Raw genomic sequence first — 20,000 nt, forward strand, 5'->3', positions numbered from 1 at the left:
TTATCATTTAAATGTGGTTAAAATGGCAGAATATCGCTAACTATTTCATCGATTGAAGTACATGTTGTTTTTATCTCAGGACACAAAGAATCTTAAAGTAAATGCTTCATTTTCTCTTTACTCAACAGGTATCGGTCTCGCAGCCCAGCTAAATGGGGGAAGTGGGATGACGAATACTGTGCTGTTAGAGAAAAGGCGTTCATCTGTGAATTCAAAAGTAAGTATCAGACATATTTTTGTGCTTTCTCTACCAAGTTCTTAACTTAAAAGTCGACAAGCTGCTTAATGCATTGGTCAATCAAGTAATTTTACACAAATCCACTGATATCTCTGATTGAAACCTGACAATGGAAAATTACCACATTAACAGATTAACAATATCAACATAAAAAAGACGTAGGGATAGGAATGAATGTTGGAAATTTTAATAGAATTGGTCGGGGAATTGAGAAATCTTTTTAAAACTCACCATCTAGTGCTGAACTCAAACACTGAAATTCGCAGAAACTTTTAAATTAATTGTCTACCCTATCTTATGATTTGAAAACATTTTTAAATATCATTGATCCTTGACCTTCAAGGTCAATATCTAATGTTGCAAACTTTCCATCTGTTAGATAATTAGATAATGCACATGGTAATATAGAACATGGAAAATACAAGTGATATTTTCTTCCCCATAATAACTTTTACTGAACGTCAAAAAACATACTATGATACCATTCGTTTTATTACAGTTCCATATTGTAACTATGAAGAGTTTTGGAATCGTGCCGAATATCCACCTCCTTGCCCCGGAGATGAAGATGAAGAACATGTCGTTGTATATGGATGACTTGCCCATTACGGCCTATCACATCTGCAACTTCACTAGAATCGGATAAAATATAGAAATATATGATTAGTTTGCTAGCAATTTCTTCGTTTTTCTGAAAGTGTAACTGCTTTTTTTTCTGTCTCTATATAATATAATATAATAAATCGATGTCAAATATCAAAGCAAAATATGTTCAGTGTGGTTCACTCGTTCTCGGATTTTTTTTGTCTGTATATATCTTTCTGGTTTTCTCTGCTCCCTGTCTTTTGATTATTTGTTAGTCTTTGTTTCCATCCCTGTTTATCTGCCTGTCGCTGTCTTTCTGTATCTGAATTGTCTATCCATCGGTTCGTCTGTCTAACAATTTTTGTCTGTCTGTCTGTCTGTCTGTCTGTCTGTCTGTCTGTCTGTCTGTCTGTCTGTCTGTCTGTCTGTCTGTCTGTCTGTCTCTAGCTGTATACCTGTATATCAGTCCGTCGAACTATTTCTAATTCTGCTTCACTGTATCTCTCTTGAACTGTCTCAGCTTACATATATTTCAGTGTCTTTTATTTTGTTCCCTGGCGTATCATATTGGAAAAGTACCTCCAACAACTTCCAAACTGAAAGTTAACAGCAAAAGTGTGAGTCAATCAGTCCGTCCGTCCGTCCGTCCGTCCGTCCGTCCGTCAGTCAGTCAGTCAGTCAGTCAGTCAGTCAGTCAGTCAGTCAGTCAGTCAGCCAACCAACCAGTCAGTTACTTAGTCAGTCAGTCAGTCAGTCAGTCAGTCAGTCAGTCAGTCAGTCAGTCAGTCAGTCAGTTGGTCTGTATGTCCATCAGTCGAGAGACTTATGTTTTTGTAATTGTTCTTTTTTAATTAAGTTGTCATAAAGTGTACTGTGTACTAAATCAAATAGAAATTGTGGTAGTATGCTCTCAAAATAGCATGATGTATTTCTATCCACTTGTGGTTTTCTCTCTTCACAAGGATTGTACAATGATCAAATATGCCAAGGAAGCCTGGTAGCATTACATACCATTGTGTTGGTGAACAGATGGTAACACGTCACAGTGGTACTTATTATCTTTTAAGTGGTTGTTTGTGTGCAACTATGGAGAGATTTTACCACTCTTTTATAGAAAATACAGATTCGAAAACAATCAGGTGGTTCGATTGCAAACAGCTACTCAAATACTGAAACCGTCACAACGAGTTAAAAAGATACACACACACACACACACACACACACACACACATACATACATACATACATACATACATACATACGTATATACATACATACATACATACATACATACATACATACATACATACACACACACATACATACATACATACATACATACATACATACATACACAGATATAGACAGAGAGACACACACACAGACAGCGATAGAGACATAGAGACATAAAGAGGGACAGAGTGGGACAGATAAATCGAGAGGTGGGGAGGTTGAGGAGGGAAGGGAGAGAAACAAGATACAGACAGACAGACAGACAGACAGACAGGCAGACAGACAGACAGACAGACAGACAGACAGACAGACAGACAGACAGACAGACAGACAAACAAACAAATAACCAGATTCAGATTTAATTATATTTTGCTATTTTATTGCGTGCCATTCAATATTACATATCACAGCTAGTTGCGAAAGCATAATGCCATAATGAGCAAGTTATAGAATGATATGATTATCAGTATCATGTTCATGTACTTAGACATCATCTCCTGGACAGGGATGTGGATATTCCGGATGTTCCAAAGTCCAAAATTCCTCATAGTTACAATATGGAACTGTAATAAAAGAAAAAAAATATATCAGGATGACAGAGACAAATGTAGAAAAACGTCCATTTACTGCAGACATATATTGTTGGTGCTTTTAATTTGTTGTTGTTGAATGGCGTCCATGTTGTTTTGGGGTGCAAAATTCTACCATTGATCTAACAGTTCGGACACAAAATGATTTGTTGAAGTGTTACCCATATATTAAGATGTATGACCGATCTGTTGCCATTATTATATTTGACCTTGAATTTAACAGTTAGGGACAAAACGACAGTGTCAAAATTTCAAGTCTTAGAGTATTTCATCCATAAGTTATGATGAATTAAGAAAATCTAGATACAAGTGTCTTCTACGAAGCCACGTTTATCTTGTCGTCGGTGTATAGAACAATTCATGAATTTGTTAACGACACAAATAAAAGTCATTCGGAAAATGTTATGATTGACTGATCCAAGGTCTGTAATAACTGCAACTGTTCAAGCTGTGACTTGAATTTATCTTTGATACATATTTGTATTCATAGCTAAGGAGTTAGGGAGTTAGGGAGTTAGGGAAAAGAGTTTGGGCAGGATTGAAATAGAAGAGGCCTCCCTAGTATAAAGAATACTTCCCTATTTCTGCATCACCTTTACAGAGAGAGAGAGAGAGAGAGAAGAGAGAGAGAGAGAGAGAGAGAGAGAGAGAGAGAGAGAGAGAGAGAGAGAGAGAGAGAGAGAGAGAGAGAGAGAGAGGGGGGGGGGGGGAGAGGGAGAGGGAGAGGGAGAGAGAGAGAGAGAGTGAAATGACGAACATATTTCTGATACTTACTCTTGTATTCACAGACGAAACCCTTTTCTCTGACAGCACAGTATTCGTCATCCCACTTTTCCCATTTAGCTGGGCTCCGAGACTGATACCTGTGAGTAAAGAGAAATGTAAATAGAGTGATTGTGTTTTCTTTTAAAATTCTTGTATAATCTTAGTGAGAGCTAAGGAAAGTTATTTTTATGAAATCATTAACGATGCACACAACAGATTCTATCATTTGAATATGAATGAGATGATAAACATACAGTTAAAAATATGGTATTGATGGAGTAGCAGTAGCAGTTATTTATCACAATCATTTAAATACTTACCATAATTGAACACAGTCTTGTCCGTTGCCGTCCCTTTTGTCGTTGTTGTTTGGTTCACCAGCAGCCCAGTTTGCGAAATGTTGACATACACCAGTATCATCAGACCATATATATTGGCCTTCAGTTTGGCTGTCACTCAAACCGATCCAGAATCCTTTGTTTGGGATACACCAGTCTGACTCGAATTCGCCCATACGTATGTAGTTGAGAACAGCTTGGCTTTTCTGGTAAGTATCCAGTATTGCTAGATAACCTCCAAGGCTTTCACAATGGGCTTTGGCCTCAGCTTGAAACTGACCGTCCGTCTGTTGGCAGAAGAACTCAAATACCCTGCAGTCGCAATCACCATTTCCACCCGATTGTACTGCACATAACCCTATTAAAATATGGCATTAAAAAAAATAAAGTCTTACAAATTCGTACAGATATCCCTACATGCAAACAAGGAAAATAATACCTTAACATATTTAGTATGGGAACATGACACTGACTAGTTTGAATAACGTAATGCAGGCAAGGGAAAATAAAACAGGTGGAATTATGAAAAAACATTAGAAATATAGAAAGACAAAAATTTAAAGATCAACAATGGCAGCATTACCTATAGTGAATCCTTGGAAGAGGGCAAAACGTGTGTCGCAAAAATACATGTATATTTATCACGTGACATAAGAGCTGGGGCTATGGATGATTTACAGGATACTTCTAGATGACGATTGTACAAGTAAAAATAAAACGATCTTCTACCAAATAAGGTCGGATATTATTTTCTAAATAATGAATCATTACCAAGGTGTATTTATTAACATTTAACATATACCATTAACTCTGTAATTCGTCAAATAGCCACAATAAGCAATCGAAATTATCGAATGGATATGTATTCGCAGTATATCAATAAAATGTATATTGAAAAAGAGGCATGAATTGGCCAATGCATTGCATCCATTAACAGTTCAATTGAAGTCACCAAAGGAACGGAAGTAATTGTTGAATGTAAAGTACAGGAAAATACATTTCTTTTATACTTACCCTCATGTGCCTGTAGTTACGAATTGAGCCACATGCAAATAAAAATTATTTGTATCAATGTATATCTGGTAGTATAGTTGGAACGAACTCAAAACAAATCCATTTTACTTTAAACTGGAAGCTCTTTCCATTCAATTTGAGATAGTAAACTAATACGCATACATACATACATACATACATACATACATACATACATACATACATACATACATACATACATACATACATACATACATACATACATACATACATACATACATATAACCAGTTCAAAAAGTAGAAAACGTCCCAAACCCTGTTCATACGATAACAAAGAGACTCAGTTTATATTGAACATAGCTATGTTTTGGTCATCAAATATTGTTTTAACATATCTATACTCACAGGATAGTGGTTTGTTTCTGGTGGATCATGCCCAGCTAGGACCACTCCAAATCCAAACATGATATTAAGCAAAATTTTCTTGTTGATATCCATAGTCTTTCTGAAATGAAGATAACCATTCCGATCAAATGTATTCTGTATATCGATTGAATCGATCGATCGATTACTCTACTAGTCTCACAATAATTTGATATCAGAAACACGTACCCTAACAAAGAATTACAGAACGGCAGGACACGGTTTGACAAAAAGAATACTAACACCGTCTGAAGACGAAAAAGGCAGAGAAGAATGAAAACTAGAATTGATAAAGATGGGCTCTAAGGGCACAAGGCAAAGATGACTTATAGCTGACGATGACTGTAGGGAATATTGTTTCAGATTAAAGGAGCAGTGTCAGAGATAGACTTATAGAGATAGTCACTGACACATTCAATTAACGATTATATTTTGTAATACAAATTATGAATTGCATAAGTTTTTACAATATCTTGCAATTCAACAACCATTCGACCATAAACTATAAAATTAACGTTTTAAATATACAAGCATACGCTGTTCTAAAATATCAAAACAAAAACACATATCAGGTCGACATTTCCATGTTTGACGCACATATATAATCCCCAAGTGATGTACAATTTCGATATAGACTTTTCCTAAACATTGGACGACAGGTGAAATTGATAAAATAAATAACATTATTTAATATCTGTAGCTGTCAAATACAACTTTTCCAATTGTGAAAAAAGCATTGAAAAGTTTTGTACTCACCACTGTGTTGATAACTGTATCTTCAAGGCAAAAGTCTGCATCGATTGTAAGATTGGCTAGGAATGTGTGCTATGTATGGATGGAAACTACCAGGGGACACTACTCTCGCATTTGGTACTCAATTTCAAATAGAAGTTTACATATTCCCTTGTGTTAAGATGTCGATGAGATTAGATCTAAGAACGACACCCCCGTTTTATCTCTCTATTGTTAATATAATATTTAGTTTCTGCTGATGTGTTTAAATCGACTTAAAACGTATGGTCTGAATCATGTGATTTGTTTGACTTTTGCCGCTGTTTGTTTACTGTTTCATAACCCAACAATAGTATTATCCGTACCATCCATGCAACTGCCGTAATCCTTTTAACCAGCTCAGAAATGAAATAGCTATCTCTCTAAACCTATACAACTTACCACTCATACGGAACTCTCAGTACTGCTTCCGACAAAGGGCCCCCATTTGATGGCAAACTGAAAGATATGGAACTTTAAAAACAGACTTGATAACGGATAAAGTCTAGCGACCAATAATTATGTGATTTTGTCTTTACCACTACAAATCTTCAGAAAACATTTCCTGTGATAAGGTATATTCAATTGCAATACCATAAACAGTACGAGTCAAAGTTTAATCATGTGACGTTTCTATGTGTGTTCATCAACATACTAACAGGGAACCACATTTAGGCATGTTATGGATGTAATTTTACAAGAGAAGGACTATTTTCCTTACCATGGTCTAGGCCAAGGCGCTCGATCAAAACTATCGATAAATTAATCCATAGCATATTTGTTGGGGTCGCATTTCATTCTGGTAAGACGTATATCACTAGTATTCGCTAACAACATAGTATGAATTGATTATGAACGGAAAATTCTATAGGCAGAGGTTGTATTAGTGTTACAGTCGTACTGGACGTCAATCCTCAGTTGCAAAGATTCTTTTCACATAAATTGTCAACTGTTCCAAAGTCCATATTTCGTTTGAAGTAGTCTCTTTTGGTTTCCCATCAAACGGTATGCCGCTGTCGGAACCAATTCTGAAAGTTTCATATATGATGCAATGAATGGTAACGATGAATAGGTTTAGAAAGATGTTTATTTCGATTCCATCTGATAATTAAAACACTTTCTTTAGTTGTACGGATGGTATGGATAATCCTATTGATGGATTGTAAAGAAGTAAACAAACAGCGGCAAAAGTCAAACGATTGGTAAAATACAGACCATATGTATTTATGGCGAATGCGCACATCAGCAGAAAATGAATAGTCTACAAAGAAAATGGAGATAAAATAAAGGGGGTGTTGATCATAAATATGTTTTCATCAGAGTCATTATGGATAAGAACGTAAAGTTAGGTTTGAAATACTGATATATCATATAATATTAATGGGAGAGTAGTGCCCCTCGTTTATATCGATAATATACTTAGCACATATTTCAAACAAAGTCCGAATTGAAGCAGAGTTGTCGTGCAGAAAAATTGAAAGTGGTGAGTACAAAGTTTTTTTCTTCTCATTTTGTCAACATTGGAGAAATGTTATGCTTCAGAAGGTAAGCTTATGCTATTATTTCTGTGTAGCTGAAGAAAATATGAAATATGAAATATTTTCCAGAATGGCAAAATAGTTGGCTATATGTTTTGACTTGTCCTGTAACTCCATTAAATCACGTCTGTATGGAAGTATTACGAGCACTGCAAGCTACAAAATACATCAAGTGTTGGCGACAAAGATTTAGATTCAGTGAACTGATTTTCAAAATCTGAACACCCTCCCCCAGCCCCCATGACACCGTGTGTACGATCTTGTATCCTCAAAGTCATACCTTGTCACCAGATATGTTGTTAAAGATGACGATTTAGATAAATACGAGACACCGAAGTGTCATAAATTCAACCTTAATGTTATTATACTGTTCATTAAACGTCAATAAAAAAACACAGTATCAAGCAACGTACACAGGATCCGTTACATAGTGTTTGACGTTGTTGGGATCATCGAGACCAGTACATTTTATACATCAATCCGTTTGGTTATACTAGCCTTATAAATCGATTCGATCAGCCACCGTATATAATAGTAAATTTCAAAATCATGTTGCATAGCTTGAACAAAAAATATCCAAATTGCTTATTTTGAATGTAATTGAGCATTTCACGACATAAGTGATAAAATCTGTAATATGTTTTATGGACGGGTACCGCTGTTGTACGGCTAATCCTCCAACCCTCCCTCTTCTTGTAAACATCCACGATTAAATCATCGCATGGCAAAACTTTAAATATCTCAGACAATAAGCTGAGATTGTGAATGTTCATCACTTTGTATATCTAGAGCAAAAGTGTCATATGCTTAGAACATCAATGGAGAAATATATTGAAATATTAAACATTCCGGTATTTACACAATGCATTATAAAAAATGTTAATTTCATGCGGATTCATTATTAATGGGGTAACCCATCCATTCTCTCTCCCCCCCCCTCTCTCTCTCTCTCTCTCTCTCTCTCTCTCTCTCTCTCTCTCTCTCTCTCTCTCTCTCTCTCTCTCTCTCTCTCTCTCTCTCTCTCTCTCTCTCCCTCCCAACAGGTGCATTTTAACAGATCGACTGTGGATAACACTATGATCAAAGTAATATTTATGTATTGTGTGGGTGTCGTACTAGCTGGGATTCATCCACCAGGAACAAACCACTACCCTGTAAGCATTTGAAAACGATATAAAGACAAATACCGTTATAATTTATAATTCAATGTACACCACCTTTTTTTTCTTGCACAGATTTTTTTCCAGTGTATACATATATAAGGGCATAAGGAACAAGTGAAACAGTCCCGATCAATATATGGAATCCGACGTTAACAATCGATATTATTAGTATGATCATTGAATATGTATTCATATCACATCATTTAACTGTTGTATTTATAAATATATATAACGTATATGTATGTATGTATGTATGTATGTATGTATGTATGTATGTATGTATGTATGTATGTATGTATGTATGTATGTATGTATGTATGAGTGTGTGTGTGTGTGTGTATGTATGTAAGTATGTAAGTATGTATGTATGTATGTATGTATGTATGTATGTATATATGTATGTATGTATGTATGTATGTATGTATGTATGAGTGTGTGTGTGTGTGTGTATGTATGTAAGTATGTAAGTATGTATGTATGTATGTATGTATGTATGTATGTATGTATGTATGTATGTAAGTATGTATGTATGTATGTATGTATGTATGTATGTATGTATGTATGTATGTATGTATGGATTGAAGGATGGATGGATGGATGGATGGATGGATTGATGCATTATATTGGCTCGTATCTATAACTGTCAGCTACATGAATGTCGTGTCCAACTGTATAACTGAATTCTTTTATACAAGTAGGTGATTTTGGTTTCACCATTGATATCATTACATTTATTCTAAAGTGCAAGATTGATCAAATTTATTCCTTCAAATTACGTTTTGTTTTTAACGCTGCTCAATCTGTATCTTCAGTTAAACGAGGGTAAGTCCACGAATAACATGAATTATATTTTCTTTTGTTATACATCGAACAACTCGTACAGTTTGTATAGTGGTTTAGAATTAGCTTTACTCGTTGACATTCACAATCCAATCAACTATAATATATATTACATATCGGCAAAATATGTTCATTTTTACAATAGATTGCTTAGTGTTCTATTTAATGGAAGTGTTTGTTGAATGCTCCAAGGTGCGTATTGACAACGATCCATGTTTTAGAAAATAAATTCAGACCTTGTTTAGTTGGCCATGCTTTTAATTATACATGTTTATAATTAGACCGCATGCAAATCACATATGAGTCGGTGTTGTTGACTTTCAAAATATATCCATGCTTGCGAAACGAGTGTTGTGTCGTTCTTTTAAATATACCCTAGTTGTAAACAATAATAATATTGCCCAATTCGTTTTCAACCTTCCACGTCTGTGACTATTTCCACCTTTTTTGCTTCTAAAGCTAGTGTAATTTCTTTTCTTTTAAAAAAAAATAATCTAACGTCTTTTACTCAATTACTCAATCTAGTCAGTGACATCTTACCATACTTGTGATACCATGAATACCAATGCATATTAACCAGTTAGCTGTGACAGGTTATACCACCAAAGTGATGCAAATAGTTGATTATGTTATCTAGTAGTTAAAGTTGAATAATTCCAGGAAAGCATGGAAAGCATATGACTCGTTTGCCTGTTGACTCAGTTAGATGTGCCGATCTTAAGACTTGTCTTTTAATTGTCTTTAATATCTTTAACAGGGTTTTGCGCAGTAGAATTGGATGGACCTGGTGATTGTGACTGCAGGGTATTTGAGTTCTTCTGCCAACAGACGGACGGTCAATTTCAAGCTGAGGCCAAAGCCCATTGTGAAAGCCTTGGAGGTTATCTAGCAATACTGGATACTTACCAGAAAAGCCAAGCTGTTCGCAACTTCATACGTGTGGGCGAATTCGAGTCAGACTGGTGTATCCCAAACAAAGGATTCTGGATCGGTTTGAGTGACAGCCAAACTGAAGGCCAATATATATGGTCTGATGATACTGGTGTATGTCAACATTTCTCCAACTGGGCTGCTGGTGAACCAAACAACAACGATAAAAAGGATGACAACGGCCAAGATTGTGTTCAATTATGGTACGTTTTGAGCATTAATCAACTACTGGTGTTAAACTACATTCGTTAATTTTGTCATCAATGGTTACAATTTCGTGCAGATGGCAGAAACCATAATAATCGTGATTTTCATTTAAATGTGGTTAAAATGGCAGAATATTGCTAACTATTTCATCGATTGAAGTACATGTTGTTTTTATCTCAGGACACAAAGAATCTAAAAGTAAATGTTTCATTTTCTCTTTATTCAACAGGTATCGGTCTCGCAACCCAGCTAAATGGGGAAAGTGGGATGACGAATACTGTGCTGTTAGAGAAAAGGCGTTCATCTGTGAATTCAAGAGTAAGTATCAGACATATTTTTGTCATTTCTCTACCAAGTTCTTAATTTAAAATTTCGAGAAGCTGGTTAATGAATTGGTCAATCAAGTAATTTTACACAAATCCACCGATATTTCTGATTGAAACATCACAATGGCAAATTACCGCATTAACAAAATTAACAATATCAACATAAAACCAGATGTAAAATGAGCGCCTCCCGTAAGGGAACCACCAATTATTAAAATTAAACTAAAAAAACTATGGTATAAACAAATTTGTGTTGCTGAGGAGAACTATGAACTTGGTATGCACCATGATAATTTTTATTTCTGAACGATATGTACGTGTAAACCATGGTTAACCTCAAATAAATCTTCGAAGAGCATGTAGTAAACTGTAAGTTCATGTAATGTGTTCGATCCGGTAACGAAGCTGAAAAAAAAAATTTCAGTTTGAGTGAGATGAATTGGTGACATGGGTCCAGCGATGTCGTGTATTTATTGATCGCTTCGGCCGTGAAGGAAGATGCTTCACTGGAATGGCCGTGCTATTGATGGAGTCCTTTTGTAATCACGTCTATTAATAAGTAACCAATCACGTGTATAAGTAATGATAATATTTCGTAGTTTCTAAACTATCCAAGACAGCTCATCAAAGTGTTGAAACGTTTTGCATACGATGTGTTATATTCAAATTTGACAAGTAAGGCGTAAAAGGGTTGGTCGTCCTGGAAGTGTCATGGTTGGTTTGTTTAATATCCAATATCTATATCTTGATATTGTTTATTAGTGGGCAAGAATGAAGAACATTGACTGGCCTTTATATTAGATACATATTCAAGATAAGGAGTTAGGATTTAATAGTGTTGCCCATGGATTGGGGAGAAGAATAGGACTTTGTAGTATAATCCAGATTTCTATCATCTGCAAAGGATTGATTCCGATCTACATTTGTCTGTGTCATCATGATATATTTCCTTTTATTACAGTTCCATATTGTAACTATGAAGAGTTTTGGAATCGTGCCGCATATCCACCTCCTTGCCCTGGAGATGAAGATGAAGAACATGTCGTTGTTCATGGATGACTTGCCTATTACGGCCTATCACATCTTAGCTTTATTAGAAACGGATAAAATATTGAAATATGATTAGGCTGCTTGCAAATTTTCTTTGTTTTTCTGACAATGTCACTGTCACTGCTTTTGTTTCTGTCTCTATACCGTATAATAAAACGATATAAAAGCAACATATCTTTAGTGTGGTTTGCTCTTTCTCGGACTTTCTGTCTCGCTGTCACTCTCCATCTTCGTCTCCGTCCTTGATTATCTGCATGTCCTTGTCGATGTATATTTAAATCTGTCTAACCATACGTCTGTCTGTCTGTCTGTCTGTCTGTCTGTCTGTCTGTCTGTCTGTCTGCCTGCCTGCCTGCCTGCCTGCCTGCCTGCATGCCTGTCTGTCTGTCTGTCTGTCTGTCTGTCTGTCTGTCTGTCTGTCTCTAACTGTATACCTGTTTATCAGTCCGCCGAACTATTTCTAATTCTGGTTGACTCTATCTCTCTTCAAGTGTCTCAGCTTACATATATTTCAGTGTCTTTTATTTTGTTCCCTGGCGTATCACATGAGAAAATTATCTCCAACAACTTACAAACTGAAAGTTAACAAAGAAAGTGTGAGCCAATCAGTCAGTCAGTCAGTCAGTCAGTCAGTCAGTCAGTCAGTCGGTTGGTCTGTATGTCCATCAGTCGTGAGACTTATGTTTTTGTAATTGTTCTTTTTTAATTAAGTTGTCATAAAGTGTACTAAGTGTACTAAATCAAATAGAAATTTTGGTAGTATGCTCTCAAAATAGCATGATGTATTTCTATCCATTTGTGGGTTTCTCTCTTCACAAGGATTGTACAATGATCAACTAAGCCATGGAAGTCTGGTAGCATTACATACCATTGTGTTGATGAACAGATGGTAACACGTCACAGTGGTACTTCTAATTTTTTAAGTGGTTGTTTTGTGCAACTTTGGAGAGATTTTACCACTCTTTTATAGAAAATACAGATTCGAAAACAAACAGGTGGTTTGATTTCAAACAGCTACTCAAATACTGAAACCGTTATAACGCGTTAAAAAGATACACACACACACACATATACATACATACATACATACATACATACATACATACATATACACACATACATACATGCATACATACATACATACATACATACATACATACATACATATATACACACATACATACATACACAGATACAGACAGAGACACACACAGACAGCGATAGAGACATAGAGACAGAAAGAAGGACAGATAAATAGAGAGGTGGTGAGGTTGAGGAGGGAAGGGAGAGAAACAAGATACAGACAGACAGACACACAGACAGACACACAGGCAGACAGGCAAACAGACAGACAGATAGACAGACAGACAGGCAGACACAGACAGACAAACAAACAAACAAACAAACAAACAAACAAACAAACAAACAAACAAATAAATAAATAAATAAACAAACAACTAGATTTAGTTTGAATTATATTTTGCTATTTTATTTCGTGCCATTCAATATTACATGTCACAGCTAGTTGCGAAAGCATAATGCCATAATGAGCAAGTTATAGAATGATATGATGATCAGTATCATGATCATGTACTTCGTCATCATCTCCTGGACAGGGATGTGGATATTCTGGATGCTCCGAATTCCAAAATTCCTCATAGTTACAATATGGAACTGTAATAAAAGAAAAGAAATATATCAGGATGACAGAGACAAGTATAGAACAACGTCCATTTATTGCAGACATATATTGTTGGTGCTTTTAATTTGTTGTTGTTGAATGGCGTCCATGTTGTTTTCGGGTGCAAAATTCTACCATTGATCTAACAGTTCGGACACAAAATGATTTGTTGAAGTGTTACCCATATATTAAGATGTATGACCGATCTGTTGCCATTATTATATTTGACCTTGAATTTAACAGTTAGGGAAAAACGACAGTGTCAAAATTTCAAGTCTTAGAGTATTTCATCCATACGTTATGATGAATTAAGGAAATCTAGATACTAGTGTCTTCTGCGAAGTCACATTTATGTTGTCGTTGGTGCATAGAACAATTCATGAATTTGTTAACAACACAAATAAAAGTCATTCGGAAAATGTTATGATTGACACTGATCCAATGTCTGTAATGACTGCAACTGTTCAAGCTGTGACTTGACTTTATCTTTGATACATATTTGTATTCATAGCTAATGAGTTAGGGAGTTAGAGAGTTAGGGAAAAGAGTTTGGGCAGGATTCAAATAGAAGAGGCCTCCCTAGTAAAAAGAATATTTCCACATTTCCGCATCACCTTTACAGAGAGAGAGAGAGAGAGAGAGAGAGAGAGAGAGAGAGAGAGAGAGAGAGAGAGAGAGAGACAGAGAGAGAGAGAGAGAGAGAGAGAGAGAGAGACAGACAGACAGACAGACAGACAGACAGACAGACAGACAGACAGACAGACAGACAGACAGACAGACAGACAGAGACAGAGATAGAGAGAGAGAAATGAAGAAAATATTTCTGATACTTACTCTTGTATTCACAGACGAAGCCTTTTTCTCTGACAGCGCAGTATTCGTCATCCCACTTTCCCCATTTAGCTGGGCTCCTAGACCGATACCTGATGAGTAAAGAGAAATGTAAATATAGTGATTGTGTTTTCTTTTAAATTCTTGTATATTCTTACTGAGATCTGAGGAAAATTATTTTTATGAAATTATTAACGATGCAGACAATTTCTACCATTTGAACATGAATGAATGAATGAATGAGATGATAAACATACAGTTAAAAATATGGTATTGATGGATAGATTATCGACGGAAGTTTAACAGTTGCAGTTAATTATCACTATCATTTAAATACTTACCATAATTGAACACAATCTTGTCCGTTGTCGTCCCCTTTGTCGTTGTTGTTTGGTTCACCAGCAGCCCAGTTGGAGAAATGTTGACATACACCAGTATCATCAGACCATATATATTGGCCTTCAGTTTGGCTGTCACTCAAACCGATCCAGAATCCTTTGTTTGGGATACACCAGTCTGACTCGAATTCGCCCACACGTATGAAGTTGCGAACAGCTTGGCTTTTCTGGTAAGTATCCAGTATTGCTAGATAACCTCCAAGGCTTTCACAATGGGCTTTGGCCTCAGCTTGAAATTGACCGTCCGTCTGTTGGCAGAAGAACTCAAATACCGTGCAGTCACAATGGCCATTTCCATCCAATTCTACTGCACATAACCCTAATCAAAATAATAAAGTTTTACAAATTCGTAAAGATCTCCCTACATGAAAGTAAAGAAACTAATAGCTTAACATATTTAGAACGGGAAGAGTACACTGTAGTAGTTTGAATAACGTAATGCAGGCAAGGGAAAATAAAACAGGTGGAATTATGAAAAACATTAGAAATATAGAAAGACAAAACTTGAAAGATCAACAATGGCAGCATTACCTATAGTGAATCCTTGGAAGAGGGCAAAACGTGTGTCGCAACAAAACATGTATATTTATCATGTTACATAAGAGCTGGGCCTATGGGTGATATACAAGATACTTCTAGATGACAATTGTACAAGTAAAAATAAAACGATTCAAATAAGGTCGGATATTTTTTGTAAATAATGAATCGTTACCAAGGTGCATTTATTAACATTTAACATATATCATTAACATATATCATGTAATTTGTCAACATAGCCACCATAAGCAATCAGAATTATCGAATGGATATGTATTTTCTGTATATCAATAAAATGTATATTGAAAAAGAACACAAATTGGCCTATGCATTTCATCCAATATAAGTTCATTTGAAGTCACCAAAGGAACGGAAGTAATTGTTGGATGTAAAGTAAAAGAAAATACATTTCATTTATACTTACCCTCATGTGACTGGAGTTACGAATTCAGCCGCATGAAAATAAAACTTATTTATATCAATGTATATCTGGTACTATAGTTGGAACGAATACATTTTACGTTAAATTTTACTGGAAGCTAATTCCAATCAATTTGAGATAGTAAACTAATAAACATACATACATACATACATACATACATACATACATACATACATACATACATACATACATACATACGGGTTAACAACATGCCAGCAAGTTAAGTTTATCATAGTAATACCCTTGGACATACATTGTTTTAAGATATTTTATATTCATACTTACAGGATAATGATTTGTTTCTGGTGGCGTATCACCAGCTAGGACCACTCCAACACCACACACGAAATTAAAGATTACTAAGATATTGACATCCATTGTTTATCTGTTAAAATTGAGAGAGAGAGAGAGAGAGAGAGAGAGAGAGAGAGAGAGAGAGAGAGAGAGAGAGAGAGAGAGAGAGAGAGAGAGAGAGAGAGAGAGAGAGAGAGAGAGAGAGAGAGAGAGAGAGAGAAAGAGAGATGGTTTAACAGAGCAGATTATATAATAATCTTCATGTATATGTGATTTAATTTTGGTTATTACAGCGGAAGAGCTTGACTTCGGAATAGTAGATTTTGTTTCATACACCAGATCCGTAAAATGATATCACACACATAATCAGGATGTAAAGTTGCTCATCTCGTGGTTTACTAATTGGAGTTTAAGGCAACTTAACAGCCCTAATATATCAAAGCTAAGATCGACGAACGTCAAACCCAAACGTCGGATTTCAGCCGTTTATATACAATTAACTTCACACAATACAAAACTTGTGAAGTACGAAGCTGTTGGCGTGTCTGGTTTCTCAGTCACGCGGAAGGCGTGTACAAACGAGTCCTCCATTATCAATTCCATGAACCGGTATCTCCGTGGAGTTATTTCTACAGCAGTACTTGCTTTCTATTGTATGGTATGGTATAAGCAAAAGAAGTTCTCCAGGTGAGAAAACGCCTGAACAAGTCAGTCATAGTTGAGAGTTTAAATACTAAAATGGAGAAAATGACTTCATGCCAGTGGAATGGAAAAGATAGTATTTATGACAGAGCACTGAAATATTCAAATTAATTAAAGATTAGATTTTGTAATACAAATTACGAATTGCATACGTTTTGACAATGTCTTGTAATTTAACAACCAATCGGACAATTTCATCTTAAAATAAAATTTTGACCATAAACTATGAAATCCATATTTTAGATATTTAAGCATAGACTCTCAAAAGAAAAACACAATTATAAAACATGTCCATGCTTGCGCACACATATAATAACCACTACATTTTCAATACATCCTTTTCCCAAGAATTGGACTACAGGTGACACGATAATAATGAATAAACATGATTAGAAATTATTGATATCATTATTGATACCTGTAGCTGTCAAATAAAACTTTTCCAATCGTGAAAGAAAAGAAAAACATTGAACATATTTTGTACTCACGAGTCACGACTTTGTTGTTAACTTTATCTTCAAGGCAAATGTCTCTTCGATTGTTAGATTGCTTGAAATGTGTGCTATGTATGGAAAGAAACTACCGGGGCACTACTCTCGTATGAACACTTCATTTCAAACAGAGGTTTACATGTTCCCTTCCGTCAAGTTGCTGATGAGAATATATCTATGAACAACTCCCCCGTTTCATCTCTCTATGGTTTATAGAAAACGTATTTCTGTTGAATTGTATAATCGCCTTTAAAACGTATGGTGTGTATCCTACCAATCATTTGAGTTTTGCCGCTGTTTGTTTACTGCTTTATAACCCAACAATGAGATTATCTATACCGTCATCCATATAACTGCATTATTTCTTTTGATTACAATGTTAGAATTGAAATGCTCACCATTCTCAACATATTCATCTTTACCGTTATTGCATCAGGCATGAAACTTACATTACTAGTTGTTCCTCTCTTCCGGTTTCTCTTCAGATGTTTGAGACCAGAAGACATAAGGAAATAAAAATGGTCCAATGACTGATGAATAATTTATATGAAGAGTATCTTTACAACTAAGGATTGACGTTCGGTACGACTGTGACACGGATGGTACTACCCCTACCCGGTACCACAGGCGATCGGTGACCGTACTTACAGCAATTTTACCCTGACTGATGAAATTGATAATCTGGGAAGGAGAAATTGAATGGAAAGACAAAATCAGGAAGCGATTGTGCTTTTCCCCATGATAAATACAGCCAGCTCTCTGATATATGTATTTGAGTTAAATATTATTATGAACAATATGTCGTACAATTCAAATGATAATCCACAAGTTTCTTTAAAACACTCTAACATTTCTAATGGACATTTTCTTTATATACACACGTAAAACTGAAAGTCGGGCACTGCCACTGGTAACACAACCTGGCATTAGCTAGAAGTTTATTTACATAATGCCATAATGTTTTGTGAATGATTGAATGTATAATTTCAATGTCTTAATTTTCATACACCTCTCTATAAAACTTCATCATTGAAATTAATCACATATCATAATTAACATATGGACATCAATTCGTTTGGATAAATGATGAGGCTTAACATATTTGAGATAAATAAAGAGCAGACCGAATTTCGTTGTTTTATTTCATGACAGTATATAGCATAGAGATAGAAATATACGCTAAATGGCATAATAGGCAAGTCATGTATGAACATTTACATCATGTACATGTTTACTTTGTCATCACCTCCTGGCCAGGAGTCTGGACATTTGGAACGTTTCCAAAATTCTTTATAATTACAAAATAGATTGGCAGAACAAATTGTAAAAAAAAAATGAAATGACATCGCAATGATAGAATTATATAGTTTTTCTATCCATAACCCACTCCTAACCTAAACTCGCTAGCTTATCAAAATATTTATCTATGATAAAATCGTCAGTGCATTTTGAAAAAGGCTTCTAAGTACATAGGGTATGGAATCAACGTGACTTCCAGGATAAACTAAGATTGGATGTTGAAGCCAATGAACACATCTTTATCCTTGTACAAACACGTTGTCTTCAAGTAATTAACAGTTACGTGGTCAAGTTAATACCGACATGATACAACATCATTGCTATTATTATTTAGCTATCAACGATATAAAAACAAAACAAAGACATGACTGTTTAAGTACGACCACTGCTTTGTTTCTTCACTAGTTCAGTTTTGATATTACTTTGAATTTACACCATTGTCCATGCAACAAAAAATGTCATGTGTCTATTCACCACAGATAGGTTTTCTGTTTTTAAAAAAAACTAAATTTAGAAACAATGGTCAATATAGATGACTGACAGAGTGTCTTATTTTTGTCTTTGGGTTATGCGCAGATAAATGCCATTACTGGATCTCAACACCATGTTGTTGGTTCTGTCTGGCTGCTTATCCCTCACGGGGAATAGTTCGAATCTGTGAAGGGTGGTTGCTATGGCAACCTTCATCTCATTCATGGCAAAATTTTGACCAATGCAATTTCTGAAAGGAAACAAATGTGAGATATGAAATCGCTATTAGCACCATTTGGCAATAAGTCACTTTCCTTTTAACAATTATTTAACACAGGTTGACTAAGCAATTGCTTGTCGTTATACAGGCCAATGTATAATTGTATCAATGTGTATTGCCAATGTATATTGTATCAGTTATACAATATATATGTATATATTTCAGCTAACTTTATCGATATCATCATCATCGATCGTCATCATCATCGTCATCATCATCATCATCATCATCATCATCATCATCATCATCAACGACACCACCATCGCAATCATCATCGTCGGCATTTGAAGATCTAGAGAGCAGTAGTAGATCTTCAAACTGTAGTTTGTTTTCTACCAAAACCTTTATACACGCTAGCACTTGTTTACTCCTTATAAACATGTATATAATACCTATGCAATGACTAAAATACCTTGGTCCAGCTGAGAAGGGTACATAAGCATATGGTGATCTGTCTTTTGTGTTCTCTGGCAGGAATCTTAGGGGGTCGAATTTCAGAGGATCGGGCCATACGTCTGAATTATGGTGCAGAGCCATTATAGCAACCATGACTTTGTTACCTATAGAACAATAAAATGTATAGT

At 35.5% G+C, this 20,000-nt stretch overlaps 3 protein-coding genes across 3 annotated transcripts in view; 1 reads left to right on the forward strand and 2 right to left on the reverse strand.

Annotated features, from left to right (window-relative positions):
- The window catches only part of LOC144448144 (salivary C-type lectin 1-like), a 2,702-nt gene extending 1,867 nt beyond the window's left edge, over positions 1-835 (forward strand). The window contains exons 4-5 of the mRNA XM_078138299.1: positions 129-217; positions 738-835. Of these exons, the coding sequence (XP_077994425.1) occupies positions 129-217; positions 738-835 (187 nt within the window). The remainder of the gene's footprint in view (positions 1-128; positions 218-737) is intronic.
- Positions 836-3,727: 2,892 nt separating this feature from the next.
- LOC144448145 (hepatic lectin-like) lies at positions 3,728-5,240 on the reverse strand. Its single transcript, XM_078138300.1, has 3 exons — positions 5,148-5,240; positions 4,764-4,773; positions 3,728-4,107 (listed from the first exon to the last, which is right to left on the reverse strand). Exons 1-3 carry the CDS (start codon positions 5,238-5,240, stop codon positions 3,728-3,730), a joined length of 483 nt encoding a protein of 160 aa, XP_077994426.1.
- A 13,974-nt stretch (positions 5,241-19,214) lies between these two features.
- The window catches only part of LOC144448146 (leukotriene-B4 omega-hydroxylase 3-like), a 14,668-nt gene continuing 13,882 nt past the window's right edge, over positions 19,215-20,000 (reverse strand). Inside the window, exons 8-9 of the mRNA XM_078138301.1 lie at positions 19,829-19,976; positions 19,215-19,386 (exon numbers count right to left, since the gene is read on the reverse strand). Of these exons, the coding sequence (XP_077994427.1) occupies positions 19,215-19,386; positions 19,829-19,976 (320 nt within the window). The remainder of the gene's footprint in view (positions 19,387-19,828; positions 19,977-20,000) is intronic.

This window comes from Glandiceps talaboti, chromosome 17 (genome assembly GCF_964340395.1).
Source record: "Glandiceps talaboti chromosome 17, keGlaTala1.1, whole genome shotgun sequence".
Classification (NCBI taxonomy): domain Eukaryota; kingdom Metazoa; phylum Hemichordata; class Enteropneusta; family Spengelidae; genus Glandiceps; species Glandiceps talaboti.